Source organism: Pinus tabuliformis, chromosome 6, assembly GCF_031772625.1.
Source record: "Pinus tabuliformis cultivar Carrire ecotype Pingquan chromosome 6, CPIR1, whole genome shotgun sequence".
NCBI classification, from domain to species: Eukaryota; Viridiplantae; Streptophyta; class Pinopsida; order Pinales; family Pinaceae; genus Pinus; species Pinus tabuliformis.
In genome coordinates, this window is record NC_142292.1 from 2,100,747,993 (window position 1) to 2,100,761,626 (window position 13,634).

General features: G+C 36.5%; 1 protein-coding gene across 2 annotated transcripts; it reads left to right on the plus strand.

Annotated features, from left to right (window-relative positions):
- The first annotated feature begins 10,460 nt into the window (after positions 1–10,460).
- On the plus strand, positions 10,461–11,911 carry LOC149267644 (uncharacterized). Of its 2 annotated transcripts, XR_016253249.1 has the most exons (3): positions 10,461–11,162; positions 11,256–11,456; positions 11,574–11,911. XR_016253249.1 is itself a non-coding variant. In XM_089399369.1 (2 exons), exons 1-2 carry the CDS (start codon positions 11,225–11,227, stop codon positions 11,591–11,593), a joined length of 252 nt encoding a protein of 83 aa, XP_089255495.1. In that variant the 5' UTR covers positions 10,461–11,224; the 3' UTR covers positions 11,594–11,911. The 2 variants fall into 2 exon arrangements, 1 of the variants encoding a protein (XP_089255495.1); XM_089399369.1 differs by having other exon boundaries at positions 10,461–11,456.
- The last annotated feature ends 1,723 nt before the right edge of the window (positions 11,912–13,634 follow it).

A 13,634-nucleotide genomic window follows, 5' to 3' on the forward strand; every position in this document is an offset into this window, starting at 1 on the left:
TTAACAACAAGAGCGAATTCTGTGAAAGTAGTGTCATGTGGCTAGATTTATTATCAAGATTGTGTGTTTCTGGTGCATAGCAATTGTTGTGTTGCCTATTGAAGACTAAGGTTTTGTGTGGTTCCTTTAGTGTATTGAAGACTGTTGTAGATTGTGATTGGAGGTGTCGAAGAAGCCATAGACTTGGTGAAAGATGACAGTAGAAAGTCGACTGTCGCGTATTGTGTGTGAAGAGCCAAAGTCAGGTTATAGATTGAAGACAAGTGTGTGTGTGAAGACCTGGAGTCTTGTTGCATATTGAAAAGCACTATCTGACGTGCTCGCAAAGTTAAAAGTCTTGGAAACCTACCTAAAGGTAGGTCGAACTTGCTTCAAACTTGTAAAAAATCAGTTTAATTTGCATGTCGAAGGAGTAGTGGGTGGAGTTTGGTGATGTATGGTTGAGTGTTTCCACCCCTTTAGAACTTTTCAGTTGACTATTACTTGAGTATCAGTAGCGGTAGACTTTTGGAATGTTGTTGAGTGAACAAAGGTGTTCAATTGTGGGCATAACATGTAAAGAGCGTTGTTTGTTTTGTTGTGTGTGAGTCTTCAACTCTAATTTGGTTTTACTGTGTCGGATATTCGCTCACTTTTGACAAATGGCCTGTCTAACCTTCAGCCCAAGCACAAGACCGGTCAGTGCTCTGTAATGTCAAACAAATGTCCGATTCGTATGTCTAATTATTGTTCTGAAGCATTTGGGCCGCTGACCGAACAGTTGTGGCAGTCGTGGAGGCGTAGTCGAAGTGATGGAGCGTTGTGGTAGCCATTGTGTGAGGAGCTAGTGTGGCTTGAAGATTTGTTGTGCGTGTGAAGGGTGAGTGTGAAGCCGTAAATCCAAGCCAGTGCTGGAGCATTCGGCGTTGGATAGTGTTGACTGTGGGGGTCTGTGCCCGGTAGAGGATGTGAGAGAAAGATTGCAGTGCAATGGAGTTTTTTCATGTGGATCAATTTACAATCGTTGATTGTTGTTCCTCACTGGTGTAAAGTCACCACTGTTGTGGCTGTCGTGAAGTTGAAGGCCAGTGCCTGTGTGATTGAGTGGTGAGTAGGAGCCGTTGAGCTGCTCGTTGAGGCTTGTGAGCAATAAGAGGTTGTCGAGATTTTTGCTAACTGCGGGAGATGATCAGGTGGAGCTGCAACCTATGACTGGTGCATGTGTAGCAGAGTGACATTTTTTTGAAAAGCGTCTTAGTTTTGGGTTTGAGTAGTGTGTTCATGTGAAGCAAAGTCTATTTTGTGGAGTTGAGCCTGACATGGTGTTGTGTTATTGCAAGAGAGATGTTTCTGATCTATGTGTGAAGAGCCTAGATTTTGTATCAGTTGAGGAATATTGCAGCCCATGGACGTGTATTAGGAAGCTTAGAAATGAGTGGAATAATGTTTGATAGTGATATTTTTTATGATGCTTTTTTAGAGAGTCCATTTAGAAGTATTTTTGGGCCTGTTAATACTTTTTATTCCAGTAGTATCTTTAAGTCACAAGAATTATTAGATAAAGAGAGTGGTTTTATTGATGACCATGAATATCACGAGGTGCAGTCTATTCCACATGAACCTGCAATCACTCAGAGTAAAACTTGCTTCTCTCAGAACCCAAGTGTTAGAAATTTGATTGGATCCCCTTCTGAGATGGCTACGATAGTGGAGGATACGACCATGGATGTTGTTCATAGTCTGCTCATGTTCGAAGATGAGTGCATTTTGGTGGCTCCTTGTAGAAAGTGGGGAGAGCATGAATTGGACTACCTTGTTTTCATTTTTGAGGATGTTGCCTTGCATCCCAATTTGGAAAAGGTTGTTGATGTTAAGTATGTAAGCAAAGAGCAGTTGAAGGAGCTCATAAGGAAAGCAATAAACATGAAGATGAAATGACATCAGTAAATGAACAAGCATGAACCCTTTAGCAAGAGGGAAAAATGAAATGTTTTGTTGTAATCCTAGCTGAGACTTAGACCAGTAGGCAAGTTAAATTTTAGATCATTGTGATTAAGGGTAGGTGTTAGAACAAAATCACGCATGTTCATATGACGACGATAGTCGGCGAGTCATCAATGTCAGTCGACAGGGAGTCGGTGAGTCATCAATGTCAGTCGGTGGGAGTCGACAAGTGCTGGTGAAAAATAAATGACAGTAAGCAGATTTCATTGTAGAAACTCCAACTAAATCTATGTATAAATATATGTGTTTGTAAATGCAATGATAAGCTCATTTGATGAGTTTCATTTTCTAATACGTGAGCCAGTCTATTATTATTGTGTTTATGTAGCAGCCCTCTCTTATCATCAATGTCTATTTTTAATTTCAGTTTTGTTTGTTGTACTAGGTCCTCCTATTCACTGAGAGGCAGCCTTGGTTTCTACAACAGAAATTACGCTAGACAAGCATGACAGGTACTCAGATCGTATTCAAGTTGTTGAAGGACTAATTTGGTCGAAATCAAAATCGAGACATTAATTTTAGGTTCAGTTTTTGGCCAAATGAGGAAGAATTTGAGAAATATTGAACATGGATTTTCTTTAGAATGGGCCCAATTAGCATATGTGCGAGGATTTTCACAAATAAATGCATGATCTAGAAGATAACGATTTTCAAACCTCTCCAAAAAAATTTTATCGTTGGCTGAGATCTCGAAGGCTCTAAGATTTTGTTGTTAAGTCACTGCTCTTCAAAAAAAAAATATCGTTCGCTAAGATCATCTGATCTCCCACTGATGTTTTCCATTGCTCTTGTAAGAGCCCTAACTGTTGAAATTAATGGATAATTTGTATTATTGGAGAGAGTTTGTTCATTAGTTGCGAGTGTGTCTTAATTTAGGAATTAGTTCCTACTTTCTACGTGTTAGTTCTAACTTTCCTATTCTCATGTAAACTTATATATTCTTGATGAATAATGATCAATGTAGAGCGTTCTAGGTGAGGTAGTCTCTAGGTGCACCTTGCTCACCTGAGAGCTGCTATGTTTCAGAGTATATTTGGTTTCTTTAATTCTTTAACATGGTATCAGAGTTGGTGAGCTTTGGTGGCTCTATGAATGCCTAAGTGGCAGAATTGTGGCCCTTGGTCCTAGTGGCTAGTACAAAGGAGGCCTGACAAGGAGGCGGAGTGCTGAGAAAAAACTCGGGAATCTTTTTTACTGAGGTGAAACTGGTGCACCGCGGATCCGACCTATTTTTAAAGTTATTACATTAAAGACATTATTGACAAATATTTCTTCAAACACTATATCTTCTTGTAAGATGGCCCCTACAAGTTTATAATGTGTAGCCATTTTGTCAAGCATATGTCCTATAAGCATTCAACAAACTCATCTCATGCAAACCTTTCATTGAAAGGTGATCTTTCATCCTTTACATAAACATCTCATAAACACCCATGGAGATTCTTTGTCACAATCTCATAAAGAAAAAAATGGCTACCATCACATCCCCCATCATAAAATGGAAAAAGGTTCAAATCATTTATGGAGACAAGAAATACATTATAATCAAAACTCCAAAGAGATTTAGTGAGTTTACATTCCACATCCCAACTATCCCTAATATAATATTACAAGTCCAATTGTTGTTGCTTCTACAAAACTACCAATTAGTTGTTTAGATTCACTGCATTCTTATTGTCAAAAATATATACGAAGTTGATATGCTAAGTAAATGATGCAATTCTCTCTCTCTCTCTCTCTCTCTCTCTCTCTCTCTCTCTCTCTCTATATATATATATATATATATATATCCAACTCATTTTAATAAATATTTTTTTGACAATAATAACTACATTCCACTAGGCATAATTGGTAATTTCATAAAACTATTCCACCATTAGTAGAACCCACCCCATTGGAACACAAATAATGAACTATACCACTTTAGCTAAATTCCTTTAGCATTTTAATAAATATTTAAAAAATTTTAAAAATTAAAATATTATTATTAATTTTTTTTTATTACTTTAAATAAATATAAAACATAAGAGGACTCTTGAGTCAAATTCAATAATAGTTTGAAGAGGAATTGGAACATAGATACAAGCGTTGGCTAAATTATTTGAGGATACAAGAGAGAAAAACTTTATAATATTAATATTTTAAAAAATATTATTATATTTAAAGATTATTTTTAAAAATATTATTATATTTAAAGATTAAAAGAATTTGTGAAATTAGAAATAATAAAATATAAGAGAAAATTAAAGATTATAAAGAGATTGTTATTCTTAATTTATAAAATAAAAATTGTTTTGTGTTGCAGTTAACTTGAAAAATAAAATCAAAATTATTCCAACAAAGCGAAATTATCTATTTTATGATGAAACAATTTTTTTATATATAAAAATTAACTTTTTATCATAGTAAAGTAAAAATTGAAAAACACTTTCATAAAAATTCATACTAAAATAATTTAAAAGGTAAAATCAACAATTTTTAAATAAAAGAAACATGGATTGCACAACAAAAGTTTGTTAAATTTTTAATATTACCAATATAGATCCATCTTAAATATGAATCTAATATGAGCGGAGAAAGATCTAATTTCTTCACTTGCAGTTTTTTTTATGAGCAAACATTATTTAAATTTTTTGTATAATTATTTAATTTTAAATATTTTGACCAATATGAATAAAAAAAATCAACTTTAATGATAGAATAAGCTTTTCTACTCAAAAATAAAAAATGAAAAAAATTCTAATAAAATATTATATTAAAAAATCATAATTTATTATTAAGATGATGATGATGATGATGATGGTTAACGTCCACTGAGACCAAACTTTGGTCTATCGGACCTAAAGAAACAAATTATTTATTTTGATTTAAGATTTTATTTCTATGCTCAAAAAGCTTGGAGAGAAGCCTCCCAAGCTCACTATAATTTTGACATCGTAAAAGGCTAGGAAAGTCAGTGTTGCGACAAAGATTATGAAACTGAGATCTAATGTGGTTGTACGCGGGGCACTCTAAGAGGAAGTGGTTTTCATCCTCAATGTTCCTATTATCACAGAGATGGCAGATTCTTTCCATCCATGGTGTTTTAGGAACTGCCCAATGACCTGTTTCACTATGGAGCTCATGAGAGTTCGTTCTAATCTTCGCTATATTAATTTTCTTCTTTGAGCTAGCTAAAACAGAGAGATACTTTTGATCTTCTAGGGTGGGGTTGATGACCCTCTTATAATAACTTAATTTTCTTTTAGCCGCTAAATCTTTCTCACACCACATTTTTTCTTTGAACTTAGAAGTAACAATATTTTTAATGTTATTAATGTTTTGCAAAGCATCATTCTCGTTGATCTCCCAATGGTTTAACCAGGCCCTCGTGTCTTCATACCACCCTCGTTTGAGCCTTAGTTGGTTTTGGCTGGGATTTAAAGCTAGCTTGGGAAGTCTATGATCTCCTATGTTATTGAGCTTGTGTTTGTACAACAGAAGCCTAGTCATAGCTAGGCTTTCAATAGGGGAAAGACCTACTTCTATAAGGAGAATAGGGTAGGGTGTATTGCTTTTAATTTTCAGGTTATACGTTATAAAGCGCTTTTGGATTTGCTCAATATTTCTCTAGGATTCTCTAGAGATGCTGCAACCCCAAACCTCACATCCATATAAGATAACAGGAGTGACTAAAGTTTCAAAGAGGAACTTCTTTTTATCCCACATTGCGAGGTTTTTCGTTTTACAATTATTTTCAAGACCAAAGTAAGCTTTCCACCCCCCATTAATCCTTTTTCTCAATGCTAAAGTTCCAGTTGAGCTTGTGATGAATATCAATTCCGAGGTTCTTGTAAGAATACACTTCCTCCAAGTTATTTTTTTCATACATAAAATTAGCGTAGGTGTCCTTCTTGGATTTGATAATCATAACTTTTGTTTTGTCAGTGTTAACAGTCATATCCATGGTAGAGCATAAATCCTTAAGAAGCCTAAGTTGCTTATCAAGATAAGATGGACACCTTGCGAGGAGAACAATATCATCAGCATAGAGAAGAAGGATGATGACTAGCCCAGCTAAGATCGTGCCAGCACATCCTGCTTCCTCTAAATAACCTTCGAGCTTGTCAATGTAAATGTCAAATAGGGTAGGGAGAGGGGGCAACCTTGTTTAACTCTGATATTACACTTAATATCTTTCGACCACCCCTCATTGCTCTTTAGCTTGGTAATTACATTCTCGTATAATCTAATAGCGACAGCTCTCAACTCGAAAGGAACCTTTAGCTCTTCTAATCTATTCCAAAGGTTGTTTCTAGGAACCATATCGAAAGCCTTTCTAAAGTCCACAAAGCAACAAAAGAGATTGGATTTATCATTACGACATTCCTCCACAATGATCCTAAGTGTAACGAGGTGGTCTGTTGTTGAGTGATGCTTTCTGAAACCCGCTTGGCCATTAGCCCACTTACCTTCACTTCCAAGCCATATGCTCAACTTCTTTTCCAAAATACTACCATATAACTTAGCTAAGAGAGGGTTGATCATAATTGTCCGATAATTAGAGGGGTTATTTGTATCCCCATTTTTAAAAATAGGGATAATGAGGCTCCCAGTCCATAGCTTAGGGAACCCTTGCTTGACTGCTTGATTAAAAAGCTTATGGATGTGGGGGATGAGGACAGGGCCTCCAATTTTTAAGATTTCCACCTGGTAACCTTCAATGTCCTTAGCTTTCCCATTAGCCAGGCGTTTAACCCCAAAATCAATGTCTTCTAGAGAGAAAACTTCTTTCATTGTGGGCAGGGTTTCAAAGTTATCCAAGACATTTGGAGATTCATAGAGCTTTTTAAGATAGGAATTCCAATCGTGTAAAACAATTTTATTATTATCTTTAGTTTTCCTAGTCAGAATCTGCCTCCAAAATTTCTTAGGAGCTACCTTAGAGAGGTGTAAGAGATTCTCTTGTCTTTTACAAATGTACTGCCTCTTTTTTCTTTTAGTAAGGGCTTTGTATATTTTTATCTTATCCATTTTAAGAAATTCATCAACAACTTCCTTAATAGCTCTCCTCGCATTTTTACAATATTTGTCATACCATGGGTTGGTTTTGCTATTTCTTTTATTATTTGAAACTTCAATTGAAACTTGTTAATAGAAAATGAGAGGGTTGTAGTAAAATTATGGTAGAGGTTTTCTATGTTGTCTATACTAGATAAAGAAAGCAAATTAGTTTTTAATTCTTTTAGAAAGAGATCGTTTTTATTTCTATCAAAAACTAAGTTCTTTTGGCTATAAGGATTATTTTCTATGGGATCTCTATGCATGACAAAGTTGAGAGTTATAAGTAAAGGCCTATGATCAGAGTCAGGCTCGTGGTCGTTTAAGATGTCAAGATTTATTATTTCATTGTATAAAGGGAGATTGGAAATAACATAGTCTACCATGCTGCTACCAAGCCCATGGATGCAGGTCATCTGGCTAGAATCGGGCCACTTCTTTAGACCGTTGCAAATTATGAGATCCTGAGCATTATAGAGGTTGACTAGCTCCGACCCAAACAGATTCCCCCCGAGGTCTTCAGAGCTCCTTTTGTACCTACTAGCCAGAGTAGGGTCTTTTTCCAACCAAAGAGGATTAGGGTTTGAATGATTGCTTAGAATAATAGCTTGTTTGTTTGAAGTTCAACCATTAAAGTCACCTATTAAAAGGATATTACCTTCATTCCTTAAGCTAGAAATATCATTCTCCAAACCATTGTAAGGACTATTTTTATCTAGATTCTTCTTCTTATAGAAGTTAGAATTGATGGGGGGAAAATAACATATTGCTATGTAGGTCTTTTTATTATTAATGTCAGTGATCTCTATCCAACTATATTGGTTGTAAGGGTCGTTTTTATAAATCCTAGCATGGGGGGAGATGTTCTTCTTAATGTAACAAGCTATTCCCCCAATGCCTCTACGGGAGGATCGCTTGTTCCAGGTAGACCATAGCGTAAAGCCATTTATGTTAGGGACCTTAGATTCTTCGTGCTCCCAAGTTTCAACAAGAAAAATAATATCAACATCATTTGAGATCCAACTTAGCTTGGGGTCTTTGTTCCATGGAAAGCCCCGACAATTCCAAGAAAGAATACGGAACATGTTGAATTGCTATTTAGTACTATCTTTTTGGTTTCTATCTCGAATAAAGGATTTTCTATTCCTGATTATTGCCCATTTTCCTTCCTTTCTAGTTTCTTTTGCCTTTTGAACCTCCTTTCTTAATTCTACTTGATCTTCTCGGATGAGATCTTCATTTATAAATATTCATGTTCCTTTTAGACTTGAGGTTTTGCTAAGTATGTCATATTTATGATCAGTAGAGCTCACCTTTATTCGGATCAGTCTTCCTTTATTTTCAGTTAATTTCCCCAACCTTGTTGCTTCTATGAGACACGTTGTTTCAATTTGTAATCTATTATGTAATTCTGTTTGGGTTATGGCTAAAGTATCCTCATCTACCTCCTCTTTTAAACTGAAGATTATAAGGTTCAAGGCCCTTTTGTTATGCTCATGGTCTAATTCTATTAATTTGTTCATTTCATCTTTAATTGGTTTGATATCTAATTTATCTACCACATCATTCAGGGTGAGGCGGCTATTAACTTTTTCTTCTAGTTCTTTAATCATGTCTTTTATTTTAAGGCTTTCTAAAGCATCTCCTTATTGGGATGTTTGGTTAGTATCTTGGTTTTGTTTTTCTATAACCTGCAACCTAGTCTCTATTGCCACCATTTTATTCTCCAATAGTTCTATTTTATTTTCTATTTGTTTTTGAATTGTGTCTTCAAGAGATGCAAATTTATTTTCCAGCATGGCTTCTAACTCTGTTTGTAGCTTGACTTCTCTTTCTTCTCGACGTTTGTCTACATATTCTATATACTCATAGAGGCCTTGTAGAGTAACTGTGCTAAGTCTACTTTTGGTAATCTTTGGTTGCTGTGGTGAAATATTCATACTTGAAAATATATGAGCAAATATGTATTAGAAAAAGATAAGGAAAGTGTGCACTTGATATCAACCCTATCTGTAGATCGCACGTGCCCACCGCAACCCACAGACCTGATTGGATTGAGTTCAGAAGATATATACACCATCGACGGACCCAAGATCACCAAAGAGACCCTTATTATTTGAATGCGAGCCTCAGAACCGGAGCAGATCCAAGTATTTATATATGTTAGATCTAAGATCACCGAAGGGCGAGCGAGCCTCAAAACCAAGATCACCGTATGCGTTTATATATGTGAGCCTCACTGTTCATAAATGCGTTTATATTTGAATGCGAGCCTCACATATTCATCGAGGATTTATATATACAGTTTAGCAAGGATATATATATATATATATATATATATATATATATATATATATATATACATACAGTTCACCGAATGCGTTTATATATGCAAGCCTCAGAACCAAGATCATCGAATGCATTTATATATGTGAGCCTCACTGTTCATAAATGCGTTTATATTTGAATGCGAGCCTCAGAACCCGAGCGAGGATATAGTGCGAGCCTCAGAATCGGAGCAGATCCAAGTATTTATATATGTTAGGTCCAAGATCACCGCAGGGTGAGCGAGCCTCAGAACCAAGATCACCGAATCCATTTATATATGCGAGCCTCACTGTTCATAAGTGCGTTTATATTTGAATGCGAGCCTTATATATGTAGCATGATCAATCTTCTTGCATATTAAATTATCAAACCAATGGAAGTTTAAAAAATCTATCGCAAGAAGAAAAAAAAAACTATAAAAGTAAACCAATTAAAATTGTTTAACGACTTCAATGTCCTTTCGAACCCGAACATAAAAATAAAAATAAAATATAAAACCAAACACCAATTTGAAATTTTATATAATTTAAAGTTAAATAAACAAATATTGATTTTAATGGAAAAGGACAATTATCACCATCTTTTGAGCCAATGCTCAATGGTTAACCTTACTCGATGCTGCAAATACCTTTTCATTTGGTGGCATTATCCAATGAAATGTACCCTCACGTTATCAGCTTTAGTGGCTTAATCGTAGGGCCTAGTAACTATCGCTTTCATCATAGGTTGGGTGATTCCTCTTCTTTCAGACGACAAGTGCCAGTATGGACTTGTGCTCCCACGTATCAGTGTCTACGAAGCGAAGCGAAAGCCAATCGAGTCTAGGGCCTATTACCACCACTCTCTCCTGAAAATGAAAAGTACATTTTTATTTGCTGGCAATGAAATGTACATTTACTAAATAGCACTTCTAGTGGCATAATCTTGTCCACGACTGCTACATTGTACGCCTTGCGGTTTTCCACTCGCATGTTCCCCGGAATTCTTTTGACCCACTACTTTTGACTTATCAACAACTCTGCACAAACTTTATTATTATTATTGTAACGTCTGCAAACTTTCTAGATTCTCCTGGCAAATGTTTTCTCAATATTGAGGACAGCGGGGACGCACGATTCTCACGCCATCTTCGTACCTTTACTGAATCCTCGGAGTCCCAGACATAGAGATTGTGCGCGGGGTTGCAGGTTGCCAGAAGTCCGAAACCAGTTGCAGTTAACAGCACTAACTTAACATGAAGAAGTTAATTCAGCTTCCTAAATTCTCTCATTCATAACTTTCTTTTAGTCTCTGGACAAACTCATTTGATAACGGAATTGGTGCACATCATATATTGTTGGAGAAAAGGCGTATAAGTAGCCTCCAGCTTTTCGCCAGTGGGGTGTTGGTCCGACTCAAGAACGGTGTCGGGTGTCGGTGTCGATGTCGATGAAACGGAGGGCGTGTCGGGTGGAATGGAGAGCTTTGTTATCGGGGTCTTGGGGCAGAGGGGAGGATTCGTCCACATTATTGGTGTGGAAGAAGCCTTAGGTGATACACCCAGCTTAGACATTATTCAAGAAAAGCCGTATGATCTGCCCAATCACATTATCCGGTCCCTGCAACCATCTGATGATGACCGCGTGAAAGAAATATATTGTGGATTCAGCTTTCTATTCAATGCTTTCCAAGGCATAGAAAAGAATGGCAAACCAGAATTAAAATTACTGAGTGGCGACAAAGCATCAGTTGGAAGACTAGGGAAAATATTTGGGTGGAAAATTGATGGATCGACATTTTTGCATTCTCAGCGACAAGAAGTTCTGGAAAAGGTAGACTGACTGACTGTTATGTCGAGCCGTTTTTGGATATGATTTCGTTGTATTAATCTTTGATGTGTAATACCCAGCGACATGATCGTGCAGATAAAGCGAGTCTCTTGAAAAAAACTGGTGGCGCAGCTAAGAAATTGGGCGACTGCTTAATCCAAAACACTTCAAAAGTAGAGGACGCATTAGAAGGCGTTGAACAAGAAAGCATGTATGTATATTCTCCGCTAACGAAGGAGGAGGACATTGGTTCTCAATTTGGAGCTGCAGATTATCGGATAATGGTCGATTCAGACTGTAAGCTGATTTTTCTCTCAAACAATATAGATAATATTATTTATTTGAAATTGCGTGCATATTTAAACTTTGTAATGGTGATGCTCACAGTTTATACTCTTAAAAATTATATTGCAGATGTCGTTCTGGAGTGGTAGAGACAGACGTTTGGAGGTTGTATTTTGTGGTGTTTGTGTTGTTCTTTCTGGAGTTTCAGAAACTACAGCGTTCCCAGCAGCCCTCGCTGGAATTGGCAAAAGGCACTTCATGTTTCCAGTCGATGCCGCGCAATTCAGTTTTTCTGAACATCTGGGTATGAGTCTACTAGGAGAAGGGGAAAAGCCCGCGGAAGCATCGTGAAACAGGGATTAAAACCACAAACTAGGTAGAACCATGAGTGGAACTATGATTTCCACCAGAAAGATGTCGAACTGTGTTCTTGAATACGTAAATATTGTACGCTGTTTAGCAAATCGACATCCTATAAATTAAAGCCATGTGCAAATATTTGAATATCATTTGGAAGGCTTTTTTGAAACTGAAAATTCCTCATGAACAGGTGGTCTTTTCTTGGTTTTCGGGAGCAATTTGAATGCTGTTATAACCACTAAGTTCATCCCATAAATAAAAGTGTTTCTTCCCCGCTAAATCATCTAAGATTTGGTAGATAAACAAAAGGGGAAAATGGTCTTTGTGGTTGCTTTGTTAATCTGTACACAAATTTGGTTGGTTTTTTTGTTGGGTACCATGACTAAAATGGGAGATCTTCTGGGTATTAAAAATTGGATAACTAAAATCCGTTGCAAGTAATTTCTACGGTTCTTCAGTAACTATGTCTCTTAATGATGGATTTATCTCAAGTTGAGGTTGATGGGTGACTCTTGATGCTTCCTTGATATATAAGATGTGTACATAATAATTTAGGGTGTACTCCCTTGTATCAAAGTAATCTCCAGTAAAAGGTATCACTATGACTTTGCAACATCTCAACTAGTTTTCTTTTTATTGTTCTATCCATTCTTTGTTGATGTTTAATGTTCAAAGTTTTTCCCATGATAATTTTGATGGTCTTTGTGGTATATTCTTGATCTTCTTCCACTGAAGACTTGTTCTAAAGATGAAGTATTTGTTGAGGCAAGGGAAGTCTGAACTTCTAGATGTAGAAAGTGTTCAAAAACATGTATTTGAGGAAGAGAAATAGGAAGCAACGGAATCACTAATGATCCTTAGCCTTTTCTCTGATAGAAAGATATGACCAGTAGAGAAATGTTGATGGATTACTTTTTCTTCATCACTTCCCTTTCCATTAGCCCAGAAAGTTGTTTCTCGTTGGCGGCCAACAGCTCCCCTGTGTTGAAATATTAATTTCAAACTGCCGCGTACATTCCAGAAAACCGCCAACCTTTTCATCGCACCACTTTTCACGAAAGGTGGTTTTCCTCCAAACGGACGCGATAAAACCCTGAGCTGACGTGTGTCCTCAGTGCTTTTCCAAAACCACTTTTTCATCGGGACGTAACGTTCATTTGGATCGGGCAAGCGATAGCCGTTTGATTGAAAGGAAGGCTGTCCACCGTTGATTGCATCCAAAGCTGCGTTCATGCCTGCAACATGAAATTGCGTGAAGTGAAGTAAAAGTTTTTTTGTTTGACGTCCGTAGCAGTATATCAAAGTTAATTATAAAAGGAATGTATCGCCATGCTAAAAATTTAATGAATTTACCGTGGTCAGTGAATGTAGATAGAATTTAATTTTATTATGTGTTTGTCGTAGTGCATAGGTAAAACAAAAGTCAATGCATGTATATTTTTTGTTCTGGAGCCTATGAAGAAAAGTTTGTGTGGAGAATATGTGTAATGAAAGGAGGCGCAACAGCGTGAGTATTTTTGAGAGAGGGAGCACGCAGCAACGTGGAATCCTTCCTTGTTCATTGAGCAATGAAAGAAAATTCGCAGCAGCGAATATAATGTAATGTTTTTTTGTCGGTTGAAAAATGTAATGTAAGGAATTACATTTACAGCAGTAAATGTAAGAAATGTTTTATTTACAGCAGTGTGTCAATTTTTAAGAAACAAAGTATTACTCTCTATTGCAGAGACAGAGTAATTTTTTTTTTTGGAGCTGGTGTAATCCCTCTGTGTGAGGAAGAAGTTTGTATCAGGCATTTTATTAATGAATACAAGTTTTATTTGTATGTGG